This window comes from Panthera leo, chromosome A2 (assembly GCF_018350215.1).
Source record: "Panthera leo isolate Ple1 chromosome A2, P.leo_Ple1_pat1.1, whole genome shotgun sequence".
Classification (NCBI taxonomy): Eukaryota; Metazoa; Chordata; class Mammalia; order Carnivora; family Felidae; genus Panthera; species Panthera leo.
In genome coordinates, this window is record NC_056680.1 from 36,200,854 (window position 1) to 36,227,293 (window position 26,440).

The 26,440-nt window shown below is 43.3% G+C and overlaps 1 protein-coding gene across 5 annotated transcripts in view; it reads right to left on the bottom strand.

Annotated features, from left to right (window-relative positions):
* The window catches only part of FRMD4B (FERM domain containing 4B), a 322,217-nt gene that overhangs the window by 169,979 nt on the left and 125,798 nt on the right, over window positions 1-26,440 (bottom strand). The window contains exon 1 of one of the 5 annotated variants that reach the window (XM_042929955.1): window positions 824-1,149. The exons of the other annotated variants lie outside the window; for them this stretch is intronic. Within the exon in view, the coding sequence (XP_042785889.1) occupies window positions 824-985 (162 nt within the window). The 5' untranslated portion in view covers window positions 986-1,149. Of the gene's footprint in view, window positions 1-823; window positions 1,150-26,440 lie in introns of those variants that run through there. 5 annotated transcript variants of the gene reach the window in all.

Consider the following 26,440-nt stretch of genomic DNA (forward strand, 5'->3'; position numbering starts at 1 on the left):
AAACAAAAACAAAAACAAAAAAAACCACCAAAAAACATCCAGGGAAGCTTCAGTCCCCAGAGAAGATGAACGGTCTCCCAGTTGAATAAAGTTGCTGCATTTTTTGTCTGCAGGATGGGACCTAGCAGAGAAATAAAGAGGCTGTGTTGTGTGAGGGGACTAAATCCAAATGTAAGCATTCCGACAACGATCAGCCAGGCCACCCCTCCCTCCCCTAGCCATCCTCCTCCTGCAAAGTATTCACAATTTGCTGTCCTTCCTCCAAAAGCCAGTAGACACAGAATCAGCTTTTCCTGGCTCTGCCTTGCAATGTGGGGCTGCCTGATGGAAAACTGAAATACAATCAAAGAATGAAAACCCACCAAGGCCCCCTGATGGTAAATTGGTGTGACATGGCTGATCCTGAGATGCTCACCCCCACCCCCCCACCCCCCAATACAAGAAAAAGAAGGGATCGTCTGAATGTCAAAGTCGCTTCGGGCAGACCTTCTGCTGCAAAGCCACAGCTTTCTTAGCTAAGTGCCAGGCAGTACACCATCACTCTGTAACAGACGTCTGCAAATGCTGGTAGGAACTCGCAAGTGCCCCCGAGCCCAAGGGGGACAATCCACGAGCTTTGTCAGGCAACAGTTATCCACAGCTGCTGAAAATTGACCCAGGAGCCAAGCAGCCCGCTAGGAGTTTTAAAGAAAGAGAGAGGTGGAGAGAGAGAGAGAGAGAGAGAGAGAGAGAGAGAGAGAATAAAATCATACAGGTGGAACCGGCTTCCCAAGAGCGCCTGGCATCCTGCAAGGGCCCTGGGGCGCCGCGCGCCCTGGCTCACCTGGTACACGTCCCGCAGCCCGCACCACGTCCGCAGCACCTGGTGGCAAGCCCGCAGCCTCTCCGTGTACCATCTCCGCAGCGTGGACACGGTCAAGTTCCACACGAAACGGCTGCCGCTGAACAGCAGGTCCTCCACTCCACACATGAACACCGAAGCCATGCCGCCTCCTCCCTGGGACCCCGGGGCTGCCCGGCTCCCCGCCGCTGCAGCGCAGCAAGCCCCCACCGCGGCGGCCCGACCGCCTAGGTTCCCGACGCCGGCTTCTGCGGGCAGCCTGGGGGTCAAGCCTTCCACCAAACTCGTCTCTCACCGTGCGTCCCGGCCAGCCTCCGGCGGCATGCCCCGGGATTGGGCGCCCGCCAGCCAACGGCTGCGGCTGGCACACAGAAGCCCAGTGTCCACCCCCGCCCGCTCCGCTGGCTGGCAGCGCCGAGCGAGCTGCGCTAAGCTCCGCCAGGCGAGCCCTCGGCGCTCCCGGGGCGCGGGAAGCCCTGGCCGGCGAGGACTCCCCCTGGCGCTCCCCGAGTGCGCTGGGCAGAGGGGGAAGTGGAGCGACTCTTTGCAGGCAGAGAGGAGAGCTGCATTTCAGCGCTCTTGCTTGCGCGTTCTGCAGACACACACACACACACACACACACACACACACACGCACGCACACGCACACACACGCACACACAGCAGCAGCCTGAGCCTCCTAAACCGCTTTGGGGAGCATCTCACTTTACACTACAGGGTCTTTGTACACACTGTACACGCTGATAAATACCTCTGGGCAGCCACAGATGCAGGAGGAAAAAAAAAAAAAACCCTCCGAAGCATCCCTTGGGACCTCACTTCCCTGGGGGGACAGCCCTGACCGTCTCCTTGGTTGTGCTGGAGGCAGGAGATGAAGACAATGGTCTCAGAGCAACAGTGTGCTCGCGCCTGCACAACTTGCCTTGGCTTCTAATTTGAGGGTCTCCACGAAAATGACAACCCGCCTGTTGTTGCCAGCCAGAGGGCAGGTTCCCTCACCTTCACACTGTGCTAATTCCAATGCAGCAGTCCGTTCTTGAGAAAAACAAAGAGTGTTCTTGGTCTTTAGCAGATAGCTTCCAGTTATTATTTGCTGAGAAATCATGTTCACAGGAGAATCCCTGATTTGGTTCTGTAAAATTCGGCCTCTGGATATGTCTAGCAGCAGTTGCCAGAACAAAACAGCACAGGTAGTTTATGCTCGACTTCAAACTGAAGGAAATTGTTTGACCACTCATGAAGTCACCAGATAATTAATGGTTTTTGTTTTTGTTTTTGTTTTTTTACGTTCTCCCCCAGGAATTGATATTGCCTAAGGCATTTGGGAAAAAGCCCTCAAGGAGCCTCATATGCCACCAGTGTCTATTTTCCTTTAGAATATGTGTACATTTCAGTTCCATATAATAGTATAACGTTTGTTTTGTTTTAATGTTCATTTTGAGAGAGGCCAAGAGAGTGTGAGTGAGTGGGGGAGGGGCGGAGAGAGGGGGAGGGAGAGAGAGAATCCCAAGTAGGCTCTGCACTGTTAGTGCAGAGCCTGATGCTGGGCTTGAACTCACCAACGCGGACCATGACCTGGGCCAAATCAAGAGTCAGCCGCTTAGCCAACAGAGCCACCCAGGCGCCCCTATATAACATTTCTTACAGCAAAAGCACTACAGCAAATTCCAGGATGTTGGTTTTTTTCCCCCAGAAACCATCTGTAGGACAATTGTCTGTATTTTATTGGTGGTTTCACACCTGGGCTCTAATCTTTGCTATTAAGTGGCAGAAAGTTAAGGTGCCAAAGCCTTTCTCCTGAACTAGCTCAGAGGCTTCAGGACAGATTATCGACAAGTAAATCAGCTTTATTTCAGGTTTCAAATGTGCCTTTGGAATCTTAATTCAGTTGAAACTCAATCAGTCAGAACACAAAATGAGTTCTCAAAGTGCCTATTGTTTTTGAAGTGCCCATAATCACTAAACTTTTAAATGACATTTCTTTTACTACTTTTTACTTCTTTTTATTACTAATAAAATCACCTAAGAGTTTTTGTTTAGTTCACTGGACACAAGACCTGTTCCAAGATTTGGAAACAATTCTTCACAGTAAGTTCCTCTATGGGCTCATTAGTATTAGCATTCTGATGATATTTCCCAACATAATAGTCACGGTGTTTATACAAAATCAGAATATACTAGGTCTTATGGAATCAAAAGAAGTTGAACTTGGTTTGAAAATGAAAATGTCATCATTCTAATGGAAAACTACTGAACTTCAAAAGTGGCATATTAGTATGAGTGAATGGTTGTGGTATATTTATTTTTTTAATGATGCAGCATGACTGTATTCTCGGAAATGTCGGGCAGCAAAGGGAATACCAGAATAAAACCTCCAACAGGTCAATTATCTCTGTCTCATGACACCATGCTCTCAGAAGAGATGCTCTAGAAACCGGGACTGTTCTCTCTTTGTGCATAGGTCTAAAGTCAAGTTCCCAGGGGCGCCTGGGTGGCTCAGTTAGGCGGTTAGCTTCGGTTCAGGTTGTGATCTCGCAGTTTGTGGGTTCGAGCCCTGCGTCGGGCTCTGTGCTGACAGCTGAGAGCCTGGAGCCTGCTTCAGATTCTGTGTCTCCCTCTCTCTCTGCCCCTCACCTGCTCACATTCTGTCTCTCTCTCAAAAATAAATAAACATTAAAAAAAAAAGTCGAGTTCCCAAAAAGCTTTTTGAAGCTTGGTCTTCCCCACACAGCCAACTTTCCCTGGGGACTTGGAGAGCTGCTGGACACTCAGAGCTGGATGCAAGACAAGACAAGACATCTTGTTGCCACCAATGTCAACACTGATGCTGCTTCTAAGCCAAACAGCTTTCCTCTCCTGTGGAAGGAGAGATTTGAAGCTCTAGGACAAGAAGGAAGGAAGGTCAAGTTCCTCCACACCAGGTACCAATGGGAGGGAAGTGGGGGGAACAATTGAACCCAGATGTGCAGCAGTGGAGAAAAGAACGACCCAAGTGTGGCATCATTCTTAAAATGGACTAACCACATGGGACAAACCAGATCCCAGGCACACACCCTTGAAGCTGGTCTAAAATTTCCAGTGGAAAGGGAGCTAAATCAAGCTTGCTTCAAAATTATCTTGCCTTTTCTTTTCTTTCTTTCTTTCTTTCTTTCTTTCTTTCTTTCTTTCTTTCTTTCTTTCTTTCTTTCTTAGGACTTTCCTTCCTCTTTAACATCAGAGTTCTCTGCAATACACTGTAATTTCCTGCAGCTCTCTCTGGAGACTTAAAGAGATGCTTCGGGTGACAGCATTACTCAGACACCTGAGAGTTCAGCTACAGAGGTAAAAGAGAAATTGTCATTATCCCTGAGGCTCCTGGAGTTCTCCTTTGAGCAATCAGCAGGAAGAAGAGCAGGATGCCAGAAAGACAACACAAAATGCCAACTCCTGTCTCTAGAAAGAGATAGCCAGTTGGTAACATAGCAGCTTCCAGTGGTCCCCTCTGCCCATCAAAAAGACAGAGTTCACTGTCAGTGGACATTTTTAAGCTGTACTGTCTATGTACCTGAAAAGTCAGTATGGCTAAATTCTGATAGACTCTGAACGTCTGACATCGGGCCTGAGGGGGATGAAAACAAGGTCTAGTTCAATGGCACTCAATCAGGGGAAATTTTGCATCCCTCCCTCTGGGACATGTGGCAATGTCTGGAGACATTTTTGGTTGTCACAACTGAGAGAGAGGAGGCTACCGGCGTCTAGTGGGTAGAGGCCAGGGATGCTGCTTAACATCCTACAATGCCCAGGATGGCCTCCACAAAAAAGAACTCTCCTGCCCAATGTGTCGGTCATGCAAGGATTGATGACCCCTTGTCTAATTAAATGCTATACCCTGGTCTTCCTCCCCCATGACTTTCACTGAGGGAAACATTCTTTCCTCTTGATAGTCCCCCAAAAAGGCAGATTGGGGAAGGATACAGCAATCATTTTATAATGGTCTTCATGCACTCACAAAGAGCTATAATCAACTCAAAGCCCGTTGAGAAAGAACTGGAATGTCATTTTCTATTATTTTCACTTACCTTTTTGTGATTTATCCTAAAAATGGGGAACAGTGATTTTCATCACAAACTATATTTTAGTACTTTAATTTTTGGTTTTATCATTTCATTTCTTTTACTTTGATTTTTCAAAAATGTTTATTTTTGAGAGAGAGTGAGAGCGCAAGAGTGGGGGAGGGACAGAGAGAGGAGACAGAAAAACCAAAGCAGGCTCTGCACTGACAGCAGACAGCCCGACGTGGGGCTGGAACTCACGAACGCGATATGATGACCTGAGCTGAAGTTGGACGCTTAACCGACCGAGCCACCCAGGAGCCTCATCGTTTCACTTAAATTAGGGCCTTCTTACCTGGGGTGAAGCCCTTCTTTGGCACATTAAAAAAATTCCCATAATGACCCCAAGGTGGAATACTGATGTCTCCCTTGGGCCACGCACTGCTACAAAGTTTCTCTTGCAGCAGGGTATTTCTCCTTTCTCCTCTTTTCTCTATTAGACCGGAAGCTCTATCAGGAATCCCTGCAGGTGAGGTGGGGGTGGCGTGGCTGGACGGTTTCTCCCTGTACAGGAGAACCCCATGCATTGGAACATGTTTTGTGACCTTGGGCTCTGCCCACTACATCCTCAGGAGTGCTCCCAGTCGTTACGATACCAGCAACAAAAGCGCCTGCACACATTGTGACTGTCCCTAGGTATGGTGGTACCTACTTCCCCCATTCAGAAACCACTGGTGGAAATAGGGGAAGGGTCTTATTCATATTTGTCTCCCCAGGGGCTGGCACATAGCAGGCAATCAGTAACTGTTTATTGAACTGACAAATGAATGACCGTTTGTCTCGACAGTGAATACAGAAAGAAGTTCATCCATTCCCCAAGTACGTACGTCTTGGTCATTAAAAAAATTAGGTACTGGGTTTGCATTATGTGTTAGGCAGGGAACTAAGTACCTAGAATGCACTGTGACAAAACAGAGATGATCTCTGTCTAAGTGGGTCTTAGAGTAGAGTGGGGAAGGCAGACAAGGGAACAAGAAATACCGAGGAAGCAGGCACTGCCGCAAGGGTTATAAGGGAGACAGGTAATGTAGGATGGCGGTGTGGGGGGGCGGTCAGGGAGTGCGTCTCTGAGGCTGTGAAACAGCAGCTGAGACAAAGGGTTGAATGGAAGAGAGCTAGGTGATGCGGGAAGAGACACAAATAGTCCTCCAAGGCAGAAGAGCAAAAAGAACTAAGGCCCTAGGGCAATACAGATCCCAGATTTGTGGAGCTTAGGTAAAATGGCAGAAGAGGATGCTTGAGCAGTAGGGGGACAGGGAAGCCCATCTGGGTGACAGCTGCAGAATTCCAGGGGTGAGAAGAAAAGGCTTAGGGTAGGCTTGTGGGAATGTCTGCATAACTAAGCCAAAGGAGACCAACAGGTCTCTCATCCCACCAGGACCACAGGACATTAACCTGCAGAGCAGGGTGAGGGTTTGGTGGGTGAAGATGTCCCTTTCAAAGCAACTGTGCAGAGTCAGGCTTCTCACTCAGGGGGTCTCTTTGACCTTCCCCTTTCTCCATCTCACCCCAAGGAGGAGGCAGGAGGGCTTGTAGGGGGAAGAGAAGTTCTGCTTCAATCCCACTTGATCCAGAGGCTACGTGGTCTTGTTCTTCCCTCTACTCCTGCTTTCTCTCCTCTTCCCCTTGGCTGAGAGAGCAAGGAGAGCTTTAGTCTTGGACTCAAGCAGGAGGAGACGGAAGGGAGTAGGCGGAAGTAGTAGAATCCTGAAAGGGAAGGAACCAGTCGTTATTGACAATAGCCTGGTCAAGGCTGACCAGGAGGCTGGTTAAGTTCTACAGCTGCCTTCATGACTCTGAATGGCTTTTGGCCTCACAAAGATCTAAAAAACACTACAAACTAAATAATATCCAGCACTAAGGCATCTATCCAGCTTCTACTCTTTGGCAAACTCATTCCACTCCTAGAGGAAAAAAAAAAAAAAAAAAAAGGAAGAAACCAAACCAAATCTTCTCATCTTCTTCAAAAATCCCATCTGTTATTTTACTAAACCAAATTCTTCTTCCTCAAAGGAAAAAGGAGCGGTGCTATCTTTATTGTATGAGGTACAAAAAAGGGAGCAACATGCTAGACTCCACAAGGTATCCATTTTTACTGGTTAATCCACTGAACAGATATTGGAAGCTCTTGCCAAGTCAAATTTTAGAAGTCATCTTGTGTCAATGTGAAAGCACTTGAAGGGGATGTTGGTTCCCAAGAAGCCCACATAGGTCAGTGGGAAAGAGCTGATCTTCATTTTGGAAGAAGAAATAGGATCAATGTTGTGACTTACCTCTCACCCCCATAATTTGTCACCTCTTATTTATACTTAATTTACATGCACACCATCAAGGACAAACTTAAAATAGTAATAATTGGTCTATATAGCACCCTATGTTCAAAATAAATAAAGGCAGCCCCACATAGAGCATCAGTTGATTCTCACAGTATTATCCCAAGCTCCAAGGGAGAAAGGCATTGCTGGCCCCATTTCATGGATAAACAAACTGAGATAAAGAGAAGCTGGGTAATTTGCTGAAGATCAGTGGGAAAAGCATTTGAAAGCATCTTAAAGGATATAGTGCTAATTTTTCCAATCCTTCTTAATTTGAGAGACAGAAGGTTAATTTCTTTTGCACTTATAAGTTATTTTCTTTGGCCTCACACTACAGTTTATAGGGTATGAATGGCTCTGGGACTTGTGTATTCCTCCAGGAAGTGAATGTGACAAAATGCCCACCCTTTGGACTTACCCAATTTAAGTAAGAATAAACAGCAATAAGAAGAAAAAGAAATTCTGTGATGAAAAGTAATAGAATCATTTTTATGGAAGTTAAGAGTAGTTACTTGAAACCCAGTGGAACTTCACTTCTATACAACAAATGACAGAAGGAAAACAAAAAGATACGTAAGGAATCTTGACTCTCTAAAGATCAATCATACTATCTATGTGCCAATAACTGTAGTAAAACAAAATAAGAGAAATCAGCCAAGATAATGGCTTGCAAAGTAGTAAAAACTTTCAAGACCAGTATACTCTGGCCATCAAACAAGTAAGTTATAAAAAAATAGATCATTTTCCTGTTATTGCTAAAAAATACAGAATGATTTGGTAGGATTATTGCTAGGAATTTCGACTATTTGGCCCTGAGGAGTAAGAACAAAATAAAAGCAAAGTTTGGCATGCCAAAAAAAGAAAAAGAAGGAAAGAAAAAAGATGTAAAGGTATTTACTTTATCTTACTATTCTAAAATTAACTGAAAGTTGACATTAGTGACATTTTGTTCTCAACTACAAAATGGATTGTCAACAGGAGAAAGAAGCTGAAAGCTGCATGCTAACAGGCTGAAGGCCTATGGATATTTTATAGAGTTGAGAAAACAGATGTATATTCTTCAGATCAAGAGTTCAGAGAGCTCTAGGCAGTATTTGAAAGGAATGAAGAAAAGAACTTCATCATTTGGTCTTGAATCAATAACAGAGGAAGAAAACAGGAGTTTCACTTTTGAAGGAACTGGCACCAAAGAAATTTAAGGCAGATCTCCTCACTCTAAAAAGATTCCATTAGCATCTCAGTCTGGTGGGCTTTCAGATCATTTTGGTTTATTCTTTGCATGTTTATATATTTCCACAGATGGTGTCGGCTGTCTGTTCATCAACCATCTATCCCCCTTTTCAGAGCCTTCATTTTCCATACCCCTAGAATTAAGGATGATTGATCTGAGGGAAGGCATGACACCCCATCTGTCAGTAAGATATACGGTGAAGCCTTCTAAAGAGTTCTGGAAAAGATTTCCCTCTGAAAACAAAAAAGGAAGAACACAGAGTTTTGTCAGCATATTCCTTGATTCCTGCTTGGGACACTGTTGTATGAAGACACAATGCTCTGGGGCACAGCAGCTATCTTGTGACCAAGAGGACATGTGTTGACAGCAAAGATAAAAAAAAAAAAAAGTATAGGAAAAGCCTGGGTTCTTGCTGACTTTGTTGAGATGTCAAACCAAGCTGGAAGCAGCCCACATTCAGATGGCTTGCAATGAGATGTAAACAATAAAGGGCCTTATATAGTTTAAGCTGTTTTTAATTGGATGTTTTGTTAACTTCAACAGATCACATTTCAAAACCTACCACAAAGTTATAGTAATCAAGACAGAGTGGCATTGGCATAAGGACAGATATATAGATGAATGTTAGAGAATCAACAGTGCAGAAATCAATCCTCTCATTTATGGTCAATTGATTTTTGAGAGCCAACACCACTCAATGGGAAAGCATCGTCTTTTGCACAAGCGCTGTTAGGACAGCTGGATACAAACATGCAAAACAATGAATGTGAACTCTTACCTCACATCATATACAAAAATTAACTCAATATAGACCAAAGAACTAAAAGTAAGAGGGAAATCTGCAAAATTCTTAGAAGAAAACATAATTGTATACCTTTGTGACATTGAATTAGACAGTGGTTTCTTAGGTATGATATGAAAACCATAAGTAACAAAAGAGAAAAATAAATTGGACTTTATCAAAATTAAAAATTTTTGCGTTTCAAAGAATACCATAAATAAAATGAAAAACAAAACAAAACAGCCACTGACTGGAAGAAAATATTTGAAAATCTTTTATCTGATAAGGAACTTATATCCAGAATATATAAAGAGCTACAACTCAGTCAGAAAAAGACAAATAACACAATTTAAAAATAGGCAAAGGATGTGCATAAACATTTCTTTAAAGCAGATACATGAGGGACGCCTGAGTGGCTCAATCGGTTAAGCATCTGACTTTTGATCTCAGCTCAGGTCTTGAACTCGGGGATTGTGAGTTCAAGCCCTGCACTGGGCTCCAATCTGGGCATGAAGCCTGCTTTTAATTAAAAAAAAAAAAAAGATATATGAATGCCTACTAAGCACATAAAAAGATGTTCAACATCATTAATCCTTAGGGAATGCGAATCAAAACCACAATGGTATACCACTTCATACCCACGACAATAGATACAATCAAAAAGAAGAACAATAACCAGTGACAGCAAGGATGGGAGAAATTATAACTTTGCACATGGCTGGTATGAATGTAAAATAGTACAGTCACTGTGCAAAAGATTGGCGATCTATCCACAGGTTAAACAATTACCATACGACCCAGCAATTCCATTCCTAGGTATATACTCTGAAGAAGTAAAAACATGTGTTTAAAAAGAACAACTTTGGGGGGCCTGGGTGGCTGGGTCATTTAAGCATCCAACTCTTGATTTTAGCTCAGGTCATAATCTCACAGTCATGAGACAGAGCCCCGCATGGGGCTCCATGCTGAGTGTGGGGCCTGCTTAGGATTCGCTCTCTTCTTCTCTCTGCCCCTACCCCTGCTTGTGCTATCTCTCAAAATATATAAATAAACATTTTAAAAGGGTGATTTTTGTGATTTGTGAATAAATAAAATATATAAATCAAGAATAAATAATCAAGCAATCATAAAAAAATAAGTAATGACGGAAAACAGAAGGAAATACTGATCCCTGCTACAAACTGGATGAATCTCGAAAAAACTATGCTAAGTGAAAGGAGACAGAGAAGATCACCTATTTTATGATTCCATTAACATAAAATGTCTGGATTAGGCGAGTGTACACAGATAGAAAGTAGATTAGTGGTTGCCTAGGACTGAGGGGGTCTGGAGGGAGGGTAGGGGAAATGGGGGGATGACAAGGTTTCTTTTTAAGACAATGAAAATGTGCTAGAGTTAGATTATAGGGATGGTCACACAACTCTGTAAATATACTAAAAGCTGTTGAGTTGCACAATTGAAACAGGTGAACTTTATATGTGAACTATATCTCAATAAAACTCTTACCAAGAAACAAATAAATAAATAAAATAGAACACATCTTAACCCTTTACCTATATTTCCTAAATATTCTACAAAGAGCATGCAATAGGTGTATCGTCAGGAAAAGGTGTTCAAATTTCTTGACTGGAAAAAGATGTCTCTTGGACAAAACACAGTAAAAATAAAAGCTGGAAATCAGTACTGCACGTGAACTCCACCGTGAAACTCACTAAACGTAGACAGGAAACAACTAAAGGAAAATACATCAAATTATTGACCATGATTTTGAGTTGGGTTCACTGGATGATTTTTATTTATTTTTTGGCAGGCTCTCTTTTCCTTATTTTCTGTATCAGCACATATTACTTTTTGGTCTCTAATTTTGAAATGCACATGAAATCATACAAAATGTTATGGAGTGAATGAAATGTAAGTCTCTCTCCCATCCTGGTTCCCCAGCTCCTCATTTTCAGGACTGCCATGTAAGATTGCTCAAATTGTTTACTGCACGATGGCATGTGGCTGAGGCAGTGAGTGGAGGTTATAATCTAGCCTGGGCTCTGCTGGATAAGCCACAACTCTGGGCTCTGAGGAAACAATCTTTTTCATCTAAACCACAAGAAGATGCTATGGAAGGAAGTGACAGCCCTGCCCTTGTCCCCTCCATAAAGGCTGCCACTATGCCTAGTTTTTCGTGTGCCCCTCCAGACATCGTCTGTGTTATCCAAACATACACGTCATGCTGTACGCATGCGATAATTATTTTAAAAGAATAAAGACTTTTCAGGAAAAGCAATACAATATAATCAGAATTTAAGTACTTCTCGAGAAGTCATTCAAGGTAAAATTGAATTAAAAGGAAGAGGAAAAAAATCGTGTTTGTAACAAACAAGTCTTAAGGGAAGAATCCCAAGAGCAAGGATTGATTGCTGGACTGTCTTCTACCACTTACCAGTCTCCAATTCACATATATTGTTTAAGCAGCAAATGAAATTGATTGAAATGCAATTGCCAAGCAGGTTGATGCTTGGTACTTTATTCACCATGCTCCGCACAGCTTAGGAGAGTGTGGGGTGCATGCAGTCCAGCTCCCACTGTGGGAAGCGTGAGGATTTTCATCTGCTGAGACACCTGGGAATGAGCGTCCCCATATGAAGCCTGACACTTCTGTGTCCTTCACACCAGAGTCCTTGAAAACTAGGAGAATTGCTCAAACAGAAACCTAGGGCACGCTGTTCATCTGTACTCTAACACCTGTATAGTCATTAAATTTGGGCTGAAGTTTCTGCTTATTTAGAGAAAAGGATGGTTAAATCAGGAAATACTTCAAATTATGAGATCTGACTGCAAGGATTGCTCTGCTACTCTGAGTAACCTTTTAGGCTTTTTGCCTGGGTTTCTGTTCCATGTTTTGCCTCATTACAGAAGGCAATACTGGTCTTCTTTTCCTCAGGCTCTTCCTCTGCAGTTCAGTTCTAAAAAGTCTTTTCCACCCCAGGATTTCACCCAATGACCTCCTGTTTATCTTTCCAGCCTTAGCTTGAATGTTGATTCCTCAAAGCAGGTGAGCACCTCATCACAGCAGCTGGATCTCACCCCCAGACCATACGCTCCATGAGTGCCTGCCTTGTCACCATTGCACTGCCATCACTTAGTGCTTGGCTCATAGTAGATACTCAATAAACGAGACAAATGAGTCGATGGCAATGCAAAAGCTATCCATGATCCCAGGAAAGCACTCACTCATTTAAACAAATGGAGTGTCATTTATTTTTTTTAATGTTTATTAGTTTATTTTTGAGAGAGACAGAGAGAGACAGCACAAGCAGGGAAGGGGCAGAGAGAGAGGGAGAGAGGGAGAATCTCTAGCAGGCTCCATGCTCAGTGTGGAGCTCAATGCAGGGCTCAATCCCACGACCCTGGGATCATGACCTGAGTTGAAATCAAGAGTCAGACACTTAGCCGACTGAGCCACGCAGGAGCCCCAAATGGAGTGCCATTTCAAAGAAAGCTTAGAATTAACTGAAAGCCAAGAATAATAAGGCTTGGAACCTACTTTGGAGTAGAAGTGTTTTCCCAGGAAGAAGTGGGGAGAAACATGAGCCTGGTACTGGATCAGGGCAATTCTCAGACGAAAAACAACACTGGGATAAAATGGTTGGGACCTAGAAAGGTGATCAGGTGGCTTCAGTGTGAGATATTGCTACTACAGGCAGAAGACACTGTGTGCTAAGAAGGTGACATGTTGAACCATCTCGATTTTAATTTGACCTGATTCAAAGAGGTCTTGACATTAGCAGTGGGATTATCCAAGATATATTTGTCCTCCTAAGTGGCTTATTCTCTAAAGCCCCTTTCAAGAGTGCTTTGAGACGTTCTCAAACTAGTTCTGTTTCTATTACTTCAAGTTGTGCTAGGAGCAGGTTAAGAAGACCTGAACTCATTTGCCTTGTGGATTTGCTCTCTGTTTCTATTTCTGCAACAGAATACTTAAGTCTGTTAACTGATTAACTACAAGAGTGCTGGGAATGTCAACAGTTACTGGCATTTTTTTTGAATGTCATTTTCCATACATGCCACTACATAGTTTCAGAGATGATAAAGAATTGAAATGAGTAATTTCAGATATTCGGTTTAGAAATCAATACAATGTGGGGCACCTGGGTGGCTCAGTCGGTTGAGCATCCGACTTCGGCCCAGGTCATGATCTCACGGCTTGTGAGGTTAAGGCCCGCGTCGGGCTCTGTGCTGACAGCTGGGAGCCTGGAGTCTGCTTCTGATTCTGTGTCTCCCTCTCTCTCTGCCCCTCCCTAGCTCATGCTCGCACTCTATCTTGCTCTCTGTCAAAAATAAATAAACTTAAAAAAAAAAAGATTAAAAAAGAAATAAATACAATGCAAACATATTTACATGATAAAACACAGCTACCATAAATATTGGAGTTCGAGTTGGAGAAGAACTTTCAAAGGCCCACAATCATTGAAATATGGTTGTGTGGAAAGGAGGGCATCCAGATTAATTCAATTCCCTTCCAAAACAGTGAAAATGTATGCAGACTGACCCTCTTCAACTATTCCATTCAAGTAAACTACATGGCAAAGGGGAGGGAATGTGTACCTTCAGAGGCCAGGGGCAGGACCCAAAGCAATTTTAGCAATGGGAAATTGAATTCCCTGATTTTATCTTAAAGATTCATGTAGATTTTGTAATCTTCTTCATGTAGATTTTGTAATCTTCTCCATAATAGATCTTTGATTTTCCTTCCAAAAATGCACTTAGTAAAACTGATCGTAGGGGAAGATGCAACATGTTTATTTTGGGTTTCCCATAATCCCTTAGGGCACCTCTTAATACCCTGATGAAGACGATGCATTACCCTAGTGTAAGAAGCCAGAGTTAGACATTAGGGGATACAATCCTTGTATTTTATACAAACCTCAGAAAAGCTTTTAGTTTAGTTGAAGTTTTTCCATCAACAAATGATTAAATATGGTAATCGATGTATAGACAATTCTTCTGGAATCTCAGAGATTCCTATCATGGCACATACCACACTATAGTGAATTTCTCATTTCTTATGCCTCTTCAACTGCTGTGGTCATAGGGCAATTACCCGACATCCACTGTACCCAAAATAAATAGCTTAAGCTAATTCTGGTAATCCCCTTCTCCTTCCTAAGTGATTGGTTTAGGAAACAGCATGTGATATAGTCCTGGCCATTAAGACCCAGTTTAATGGGAGAAGTTTCCTGGGGGAGCTTTTAGGAAACTTTTCCTAGAACTGGCACAGCTACCTTACCACCAGTTTGACGATGAAGCCAGACACACATGCCATTTAAGCAAGACAACTACCGACAAGGGAAACTGGAGTCTTCAAGCATTGTATGGGATGCTCACTACTGTGAGATAATACTGTTTCCTTGCTAATGAAGCCAATTTAACGTGTGACTTCTCTTTTACTCTAGGAAATCTTTAACAATATACGTTACATTAGACTGGAACTTTGTGGAGGGCAAGATGTATGACTTATTATCTTTGCATCCTAGAGTCTAACACAGCATCCTAATTAATATATGCAGGACGAAAATGAACCAATTATCAAACTTACGATGTACAAAGTGAATTTCCCAGCTGACTCTAGGCCTTCGAGACATCTAAGATCCAAATGAGCAACCCAGATTACAAACACTGTGACATGAAGGGAGGTGGGGTTGTTAGTATTAGGAGATAGTACTACAACTGACCTCAACATATTATTGATAATATATATGAAAAACAGTAATCAAAAGGAAAAAGGAACCTGAGATGCTAGCATGGAGACAGCTGGCTAAAGAAGGGATAAGGAAGATCCAGAGTGATTAATTTGGTTTAAAGAAAGCACAACCTTGGAATGTCTGGGTTATAGCACAATTCATTCAAATACAGAAGGCAGGAGAGGAACAGTGCTCATTTACTTGTGGGAGCATCCAGGAGGACAGATCAGTAGCAGCTGGATGTGGAAATAATACTGATGTCCCTACATTGGTGACACCCAAAGATTAGGTAAGATCCCTAGTACTTCATTAGTACAAACTGTCTGGATCTCAGAGGTACTTTGAGGGTTAGCATGGATTTAGGGGGCTCAAATGGACCCACAGATAGTCCTTGGAAAAGGAAGATCTACTCCTTTCTGATATTCCTCAGAAAAGAAGCTATGTGTCAGTCATTGATTCAGAGAGTTGCACACACATCAACCCATTCTAATGTCCTCAGAAACTCTTAAGTATTATCACCATCCCCCTTTCAAACCTGGACAGATTCTTCCATCAACCAAGAATTCATTGAGTGGTAAATACAACAAGGAATGCCATGTAGTGTAGCATTCTCCAAGAGAATCTTTTCTAGGAAAGTGAAGCATTCAGTGATGGGTAAAGAAGGAAGGAGGGAACCCTTCCTCATCAGGTAAGTGGAGAAGCAGGCCTCATTCTTGCCATTACTGCTTATCCCTGAGACTATGGAATATCAGGTGCTATTCAAGTACAGTCACAGGATTCTTCACAGGGAGGAAAAACAGGCTGGACAGGTTTTGAAGTGTGGAAACCTTCAATATGCGTCAAATGCAATCAGCTTGAAAATAAAAGAGGCTTAAGGACATGGTAGAATTTTACAAATTCAAGGTACTCTAGTTATGAAATATAGTATAGTTCTCTCTCTATTCCACACCTGTGTGTGTGCATGCAAATGCACACACACACACACACACACACACACACACACACACATACACACTGGTCTCTCTTTGCACATTTTAATTCTACTTAAAATCAGAGACCAGTCTTTTCCTAAGGATATTTTCTCCTGGGTTCTCTTAAAGAAAAGTCAAAAAGAAAATCTGTGAAAATCTCCCTGAGATTTCTGTTCAATAATAGAACTCTGAAAAACTAAAAAGTTATAGGTTTTCTAACCTAATCATATTCATCATATCATTTTCATTAATACTAAGTATGAAAAAAGTGTGACTCTACATTTAAACTTGTTTATTAAAGTTAGAAATATCAGATGTAACTTGAGTTACAATGCATTGATTTCTTGGGGCGTGTGGGTGGCTCAGTCAGTTAACTATCTGACTTTGGCTCAGAGCATGATCTCATGGTTCATAAGTTGGAGGCCTGCATCGGGCTCTGAAGCCTGAAGGCTGCTTTGGATTCCGTCTCCGTCTCTGTCCCTGTCTTTGTCTCTGTCTCTCTCTTTCTCTGCCCCTCCCCCACTCATGCATGCACACGTGCTCTCTCTCTCAAATAAATAATAAACATTAAAACATTTTAAAAAATGTATTGATTTGTTATATATAAAGCACTCATTAAGCCTTTGATCCTCACCAGGATCTATGAAATAGATTTTATTAATATCTCAGTTTTACAGATAGTGAAACTGAGGCATAAAGCAGTGAAGATAGTGACAGGTTAGATTCAGAGACTGGAGACAGACATTGGGGTACCCAGAGACCAACAGTAAAGGTAGAATAGTGAGTTTAGCACTTGGTACTGAGTGGAGTTGGGCACAACCACAGTGGGTCAAGAAAGATTAGAAGTCAAGTTCACACGAGCACTTGGGAATGGTGATACCAAGAAAGGAGGACAAGGCATGGAGAAAGGTGAGTTGGTTGGTTCAGAACTCAAAACTCCATAGGAATGGATAAAGGGTGCAAGAGGTCTTGTTATATCCATGTATATCAGCAGGGACCAGTGCTATCTCAGTGGTGGCACATTAACAGGCAGCCAAAGAAAGCTTACTGAAGCAGACAGGAATGAAAGGGGTTAGAAACGTAGTTTAGCAGCCTAGGAGAGAAATGTGGGGTGCCAGCTACACAGAGATTGCAATGTCTTTATTTGACAAAACTTTTTGCTTCCGAATGTTAGAAACATAAATTTAACTAATTTAAGCAAAACAGGAACTGTACTGGTATTGTCTGGATGTCTGGGGTACCCTAATGTCTACCTGTCTCCAGTTGCTGAATCTGACCTGTGGCTCTCTTAACTTCCCCAAATAGGGGGACAGGAAGGGTCAAATGGGCCTTGAGGACGCCAAGAACTATTTCTTTCTTCTTGCCTTTGACACCACTTCCTTTGTATGGTCCGTTCATTCTCTAAGGTGTGCTATCTCAACATGGTATAAAAAAACCACAATGAAATCTCCAGGTGAATGTCCTTCCAACCTACTAATGAGCCAGCTCTTCCCTGCCAGCCCCAGTAGGTTAAATCATGGGATACCATGTTGATTAACTATCATAAGACCTGTGGCTGGGGTAGAGGGGGTGGTGGTGTGCATAGTGATTGGCTCAGCCAATCAGGAAGCAGGAGTCATTCCAGGGTCCAGGAGGGTGGGGTAGCATGACTGGCAGCCCCCTACAGGACAATTGGTCAGAGTGTGGAAAGATCATTTCCTTCAGTGAAGGAAGTTCCTGTTACCAGAAGAAGGAGGCAAATGGACGCTGGGCAGCAGAAACAGCTCATGTTCCCTCTTGCCTTTGAGGAAAACCAACATCCAAAGCTAAGGCAGAACCACTGCTAAACCATAGTGTGCTTTTTTTTGGAACACACGATAGTGTCTGGCTTACTCTGATACCATTATTTTCTAGTCTTTTCTTCATTTGTGCCAGAAATTAAATAATCCAAGGTGACATGTTTTCTGGTCAGCAGAAAGGGCCTTCTAATTTCATGGCAGCCCATCCAACTGAAATTTAAATTTAACTTGGCCTCTCCTAGTGAAACAGTATGCACAATATTAATAGTAAAGGTATTTATATTTATGTGGTTTCAAATAACATTCTTTTGCATTTTCAATGATTTGGTTTTAGGACATCTTGGGTATAATACTTAATAAATCCTTTTTTAAAAATTTTAATGTTTATTCATTTTTGAGATCAGAGAGAGACAGAGTGCAAGCAGGAGTGGGGCAGAGACAGAGAGGGAGACACAGAATCAAAGCAGGCTCCAGTCTCCAAGTTGTCAGCACAGAGCCCGACACGGGGCTTGAACCCATGGACTGTGACATCATGACCTGAGCCGAAGTCAGACGCTCAACTGACTGAGCCACCCAGGTGTCCCAATAAATTCTTCCATCTGTTCCAGGAATGGATGCGTTGCTTTTTATTTTATTTTTTCACCCACAGAATATCAGTAACACCACATTCTTAATTTTATTGGGATCCCATAAATCTAAAAGCTTAAAATGTTATTAAAAAGGCCCTCACCACCACCATCTGGGAGGGCACTTTCCTTTCCATAAGTCCCACATAAAAAGACACAAGGTGCCAAATGCTAAAACCTCTTGCCAAAGTTGGCTTAAGGTTTCTAAATGGTCAAAGGCATGTTCACCCTCTCACTCATTTAAAACTTACAAAGCTCCAGTTTCGATGAACAAAGGCCCTTGGAAAAACCTGCACTGGATTCCAGCCGACACGCCACAGAGGTGCCTACAACTTTGCTGCAAAGACGCCAATGGTGCCAAGCTCAAACCAAAGCATCTCAGTGTCTGGATCCTTCCAGTCAATGGTTATCACTTCTACAGGCTCAGATGCTCTCCAGCAAGGAAGGAGCCTATTTCTCCTGCCAACTTCCCCTTTAAATAGGCTTGCCTCATTTCCTTTGTAAAATATGCACTTTCCTTCCTGTCCTCTTCTCCAACTTCTGGAGGAAAAAAGAAGCAAGAAACTGCTAAGTGATAACACCTCATCATTTGCAATTTACCTATCACCTCCTCCTAGCAAGCCATTTCAGTTTGTTTTGTGGCAGCAAATATGGCCTGTGGGGTACATCCCCACAGTTGTCAATGGATAGGGCCTAGAAATAGGGAGTGGCAACAAAAGTGTCATTCACTTTTTTTTTTTTTTTTTTTTTTTGAGATTGGATTGAGCATGAGATTGCGTTTTTCCTTTCCAAACATCAGGCATTTGATTTTTTTTTTTTTCCTGTTGGAGCCCAGGCCATGTGAGTTTTTTATTCTTGGTATTGTGAGGGGAAAGAGAGTTAGGGGGTTGGGCACGACTCTCTATGGAGCTTAATGACCTAGATCAGGGGCAGCATATATTTTTTTTTTTTTTTTGTAAAGGGCCAGATAGTAAGTATTTTAGCTTTTGTGGGACAAATGGGTCTCAGTTGTGACTACTCAACTCTGCCTTCATAGTGGAAAAGTGCCAGACACAACACAGACTCCAATGGGCATGGCTGCATGCCAACAAAACTTCATTTACAGAAACAGGTCACAGCCTGCTGACCCCTGATCAAGATTATGGGTAGGAGAGAAGGCAAAGATGAAACGGGGAGGTGCAATCAGGAGGAAATCTGTGTCTGAAAAGGAATTCAGGAGCAAACCTGAACAGTTCCCCTTGAAGTCATGGAGAACTCTGCATTTCTGACACATGAAACATGCCTTTCAATTAATAGTAATGCAAACATGCCCTCCTCCCACCCCCACGTGCAAACAAAAACCCCTCCCTCTGTTGTGCAAGAGCCAAAAGCCCTCAAAGGCACCACCTTGTAATCTGAGGTTCCGAGTGGTGAGCAAGACACTTCCTCCAGAAGGCCCTTGTTGGAAATTAAACCTGTCTCCATGGAACACTTAATAAAACAACCCACCAGCCTTGGGGAACATATTAGCTAATAGACGGCAGGGGTGTGGTGGAGGCTGACTTGGGGCATACACATTTTGAACGGAAAGTGCTGTAAAATAAGGAAATGAAATCCGAGAGGAGTCAGGGCTCGCCGCACGGGATGGACAGGGTAGGTGTGGGTAGGGCAGTAGACAACACCAGCAACCCTGAGATGGAGGCCATCATGATGTGGAGACACCACATGGGTTTTGGCAGAGGGTCGGGGCCACTCTCAGGGTGAGGGTGGCTGTAGTTGGGGAGAATTTCACATAGGGAGGTAAAGATTGGAGCGCTCGCTCCCAAATTCAAGCTGAGGACAATGCTCAGAGTGTGTTCCTGCAGAAAAAGAGGGAGGTAAGAAGCGCAGGTTTGAAGTCGGATTCTACCCAAGCTGGGGTAAAATCCCAGCTCTGCTCTGTCTGCTCTAAGGCCTTGGAGGAATTATGTTACCCCTTTAAGGCTCTGCTTTGTCATCTGTAAAACAGAGAAAGCACCTCCTTCCCAATGTTGTTAATGAGGAACATATATACGGCGTCTATAGCGACAGTCTCTGGCCCCTAGTGAATTTTCAATAAAGCAGTGTCTATTTCTCCACCACTCAAACTGTCTTAGCAGGACATTGACTGTCACTTGGTTCATCACTTCTTTGCAAATAAGATGCCACAAAAGGAAAAAGGTGTGGGTTACTAGCAACTTCTGGCTTAGTCATTACCCAGGAGCTAGATGCCTGAACTTCTCTCCTTAAGGTGGACAGGCAAATCTACTGGGCTGTGGAGAGATTTTGGAAAAAAATTCGTAAAACGGGAAACCAATAAACCAGGGAGATTCTTAGGCAGGGCTCCATTTCCCTACATCTACCACAGAAATGTTACGATCACCAGGGAGGAGGGATATTAGTGTGTTATCCATCGGTCTCAATAAGGCAGGAGACTTCTGCCAGGGGGTTGGCCCGATGGTGGAGTGGTGACTAGCATCCATTTTTCTTCTTGGTGTGATAATTCCAATTTTATACATTATTCACCCTCACACAACCCATGTGTTGACCCCAATTCACCCTCAGGGGCAAACCTAACTGGCATAAACTGATTAGTAGGGGAGTGGACTGCGGACATAGCTCATTAGAGTCTCTGGAATACTGCTTAGAATTCTGGGATAAAGTTGCCCTCAATTCTCAGTACATGGAAGGAGCACACGTGAGGACTAAACTGCCACAGCCAGTCTTGGCCACTGTAAAGGAAGAAAATGTGACAATAATGCCCACACGTGGAGAGGGCAGCACAGGGAGAATTCAAGGAACTGCGTCAGGCTCTTGATCAAACCTCACCTGAAATTAGAACTCTTTGGATTTCTCAGTTACATGAGCCAATAAACACCCCTTATTGTTTAAGACAGTTCAAACTGGGGTTTCTGTTGCTCAAAAGGGTTCTCACTCCAGGACCCCCAGGCCCTCCTGCAATGCCAGCAAAACTCCACCCTTTCCTCAAATGTACCCAATTTCCTGATAACAAATGCAGTTTCCTAGTACACAGAGCAGACCCTGGCTTGCTGCCCTCAGGCTGTTCAGTAAAAGGACAAAGGGATAAAGTGGACCGTTGACAGCTTCCCACCTTCCTCTCTGAGCCCAGTTAGTGCTCCTGACTGTTCCTCTCAGTCCTGACATCCTTTTTGGAATGATCTGCCATCAGCCAAGCCTGACCAACATCAGGGTTCAAGCTGATATCAGCTCTGAAATGCCCATAAGTCTGAGCATTCTACTGGTATTCCTGTGCAAAGGAGTGAAAAGTGTGAGGGTGTGGGTGAAGTGTGCACACGTGTGTGCGAGTGAGTTCATGTGGGAGCATATACGGTGTGTGTACAAGTGTTTCTGGAAGAGTACTCCCCCTCAGGGTGAACTGTCAAAAGGATGTCTTCTGAAGACGGGAAGTAGATATGACCCAGGAGAGGCCACTGAGAAGGAAAATGGCATGATGATTTACCCAGAGGCCACAGCAGTGACTTTTATTTTTTAATGTTTATTTATTTATTTTGAGAGAGAGAGAGAGAGAGAGAAAGGCAGAGACAGAATCCCAAGCAGGCTCCGTGCCATCAGTGCAGAGCCTAGCGCAGGGCTTGAACTCATGAACCGGGAGATCACGACCTGAGCAGAAAATGAGTTGGACACTTAACCGGCTGAGCTACCCAGGTGCCCCCACGGCAGTGTCTTTTAATAAGAGCCAATAAGCTAACAGCTGTGGAAGAAAGAAAATAAACAATGGTAGTTTTATTGTGATAGAAAACGCTACAATCTAATCTTTGGAAATCTGTACCTGGCCTAATGGAATGGGGGCAGCAGATCCTAGAGGGTCAGCCCCGTGCAACTCATGAGTCCGGAGGGCCATGGTTTCCTGCGTCAAAAGAGATGGCATGCTCCTTTGAAAGCAGGCACAGCCCCTCGGCCCCAAATGTTGACAAGTGTTAACAATGGCTCCAGGATGCCAGAACTCTGCATGTTCAACAGAGCGCACCAGACAAGTTATCTAGGTTTCTACATAGACCCTCCCAATTTTATGTTTGGTATGTATGTATGTATATGTGTATTTATGTTTTAATTTTATTGATTTGAGAGAGAGAGACAGACAGTGTGAGTGGGGGAGGGGCAGAGAGAGGGAGAGAATCCCAAGCAGGCTCCGAGCTGTGCACGCAGAGTACAAGCCACGAAATCATGACCTGAGCTGAAACCAAGAGTCAGATGCTTAACCGACTAAGCCACCCAGGTACCCTTCTGCATGGTATTTCAATGGTAAATCACCATTGTACCACCTATGCCTGTGTGTTCAGTTGCTGCTTTTTTTTTTTTTAATTTTTTCAACGTTTTTTATTTATTTTTGGGACAGAGAGAGACAGAACATGAACGGGGGAGGGGCAGAGAGAGAGGGAGACACAGAATCGGAAACAGGCTCCAGGCTCCGAGCCATCAGCCCAGAGCCTGACGCGGGGCTCGAACTCACGGACCGCGAGATCGTGACCTGGCTGAAGTCGGACGCTTAACCGACTGCGCCACCCAGGCGCCCCCTCAGTTGCTTCTTTAGACTCGAAGAGATTTAACTCATGACTCCTTTAAATTCTTGTTACATATATGACTCAACTCACAAAAAGGACAATTGGCTGTTCCACCTCAGTCTGAAGTGAGGTATGCTTAGGTGATTATAAATGCGCCTGACCAACACCATTCAGACCTAGGATAGGGAGGGAGGGGCTGACAGCACTGAATTTCTGAATTCTATTTTTCATCCCACAGGATATGAATCATGCAGGGCTCCGTCCCTCAACAGGGTAAATATCTTTGTCACAAGCATGAGGAATTAGAAACTGTTCTGTCTCATTGACTTCATAAAAACATTTGCCTGAACAAAGTCTCCAGTTCCAAAGCTGACTTTCCACTCCTTTCTAGGGGAACTTTGAAGAAGTCCATCACAACTAAAGTAGTGAGTAATTTATAACATCCTGAACAACCACCTGGGGATGTGGCTATAATACAATTCACACTGAAATTCCAGTTAATGACAGACTAGCTTCAAGTCCTAGTTTCAACATACTCTCTGTAAAGTGGAAGATTTCCAAGGATCATGCTTTTGAACAATCATCTATATCAAATCCAAACAAATCCCTGACTAAGTGATTTTTAAATTTGTCTTTAAGTCGAGTTGCAGAAACAAGTGGCTGATTGCTCAGAAATAAAGCAGGAATATTCTCCACTTGCTGATCTAGCTAGAAATCTCACTTCTCTCTAGATGACAATAATAATGGTTAACATTTATTGCGTGCTTACTACGTGCCAAGCACTACTTTGGGCACTTTTCATCTGTTAACTTATTCATGTGCTCAACAACTCTGCGAAGTGAGTACTTTTATTATTAACTCCATTTTTTTCAGAGGAGATGCAGGAGGGTTAAGAAAATGATGTAAGGTTTTTCAGCCAGTGACTGATGGAGCCACGTTTCAAAACCCAGGCTTAACTGCCTCACTGGGTTGAAATGCAGATTCAAAATATCTTTTGAATTATAACAAAAAGAAGATAAACTGAGGTCACTGATGTCATAGGAAAAGGACACCCAGAAGAGCTTGTCTTTGGAGTTAGACTATATGTAGATTGTCCAGCTTTCAGAAAGCTGATTTTATTTTGACTTTCTTTCTTTCTTTCTTTCTTTCTTTCTTTCTTTCTTTCTTTCTTTCTTCCTCTTTCTTTCTTTCTCTCCCTCTCTCTCCCTCTCCCTCTCCTTTTCCTTCTCCTTCTTTGGATAACTCAAAAAGTTGGGGGCGCACAGGAGAGTGAACATGGGTAGATGTGGGAGGGGAAAAGATGAGGGTGGGTGGCCTGAAGAAAGCAAGAGAAGAGAGCCCCTTGTTGAACATTCTTCCCTGCTGAAGCTGAAGGGAAACCCACATGGCCGAGTTTCAGTCTAAAGCACAAAAGGCTGTAATGTGAGCTTATCAGGCATTCCTACCTTCCCAACCATGAATGTACTCAAGGTATCTGAGGTTTAGAACTTGAAATGAGTCTTTCCAATCATCCATGTTGTACTGCAGGAAAGCGTGATTTTGTATCAAATGCTCCACTTGGGACCTCGCACAGAAGGGGCTGGGATGAGAGCCCTGGAGCGAGGGGGGACTGGGGTGCTGGCGGGGTTGGAGGGAAGCCAGAGTATACTTGAGTGAATGCCAATAACAAACTCCATATTCTTCCCAGACCTTCCAAGTTCAGTGGGAAACTTCATACGTTCTGGGCACTAAAACTTTCTCTGGGGTTCTCTATAGTACAGGTGAGTCTCAGAGTTAACCTGTCTCCTCTCTGGATCGACTACAGTAGCATACTCATATCTCTATTACAGTAATTCCCATCATCTATGATAATGGTTCATTACATTCTTAACACCTAGCTCAGTCCCTGGCATATAATGGGCACAAGAGTCAAGTTTGTTGAGTGACTGGTTAGAGATACCCAACTAGATCAACATACGAAACTGGTCAATAATATCAATAAAAACAACAGCTAGTATATTTATTGGGCACTAATGAGCCAAGCACTTACATGTACAATAAATTCATTTAATTTCCCAACTACTCTGTAATGGAAACATTACCCTGATTATCTCCATTTAACAGTAAATGAAACTGAGGCACAGAGAAGCAAAGTGACATACTCAAGATCACTCAGCTAGCCTGGACTCAGCCAGGAGGTACTACCTGGATTTGACCTGTGGCAGTCTGACGTTAGAATCAGATCTTTCGGCGTCACCTCAGACCTTCCCTCACTTACTGTCGGCCTGAAGGCAGTTAGCATCTCATGTTCTCCCACCGACTCTTCTCAGATATTTTCCCACCATCCTGCCCTCTCAAAACTCACCTGCACACAGTCACAAATCACCATAACCCCACTTCATATCCAGGCTTCCCCAAATGTCATCCAATCCTAACAGCAGCTTTAAGGCAGAGACGAATATGTAAGATGCTTGGAATATCAAGATTTCCCCTCGTCTTCTCTTTCACTAGCTTTCGCATTTGATTTGATTGCCTCAGTAATCTCCAGGGAACGTGATGAATTCACCATGCATCCCAAAGACGGGCAGCATTTTGAGATGCAGCAGAATGAAGATAATAAAACCCTGCATCTCATATGCTGTGAATTGCAGAGGAAAAGGACAACAAGAAGAAAACAGTGCCGACTCTTCTCAGTTATTTCTCAGGGATGTAAAGGAAACAGAGCAGAAAAATTTGTTTGCTTGATTTCTCCTAAGTGTTTCTACCAAGGCCATTCTCCTTCCTTGGGGACTTGAAACCTTCTGGAATTTCTTGACTCTGCCTATATGGTTGGGATTTTCATTACACCGGATTTGTTTCTTTTCAATAAGGTTGACATTGGCCTGCAGAAGAGGCAGACATATGGAATAGTTTCAACTGTTTCTCATGACATGTATGCTCCTACGTCTACAGGGAGACAAGAAATTATCCCACAGCAATATTTCATTCACATAGAGAGGGAATCCAAAGGAGAAAAGTGGTTACAGGGAATAGATGCATATCTGAATAGAACAGGACCTCGTCTTGTATAAAATACACAATACTCTCCTCAAAAGACCTCAGTCAGGAAGAAATAATACACTGCTTTAACAACAGAGAGATAAACACTAGAATAAAGCTGCCCATGGGGCAGACGAGAAGCAAAAACCATTCTACACTTGAAGCATGCCCAACCCCCCCCCCCAACGAATTTACAGTATGTGGCTGAGAATTTATCTTAGAAAATAAATGGTTCTGCTTTTGAGCAAGGAAAAAAAAATACTTCCCTTTTAATTAGAAGATGTTACTTCAATGAAAGTCTAGTGGTCCATGGGCAGAAAAAGTCAATGGTAATCTTAGATCTCCAACAGGGTTGAATCAATAGACACTGTTTGTTGCTGCAGGTTAACACTGCCATTAAATTGGTTTGACGTGTAGCACATCTCAAGGGCCTGCGTTTCAATACCATCACAAGTATTCACCTGAGGCAGAGGGTGTGCCCAGGAAGTAGACCCAACTGGCTTTCTGCAGGCA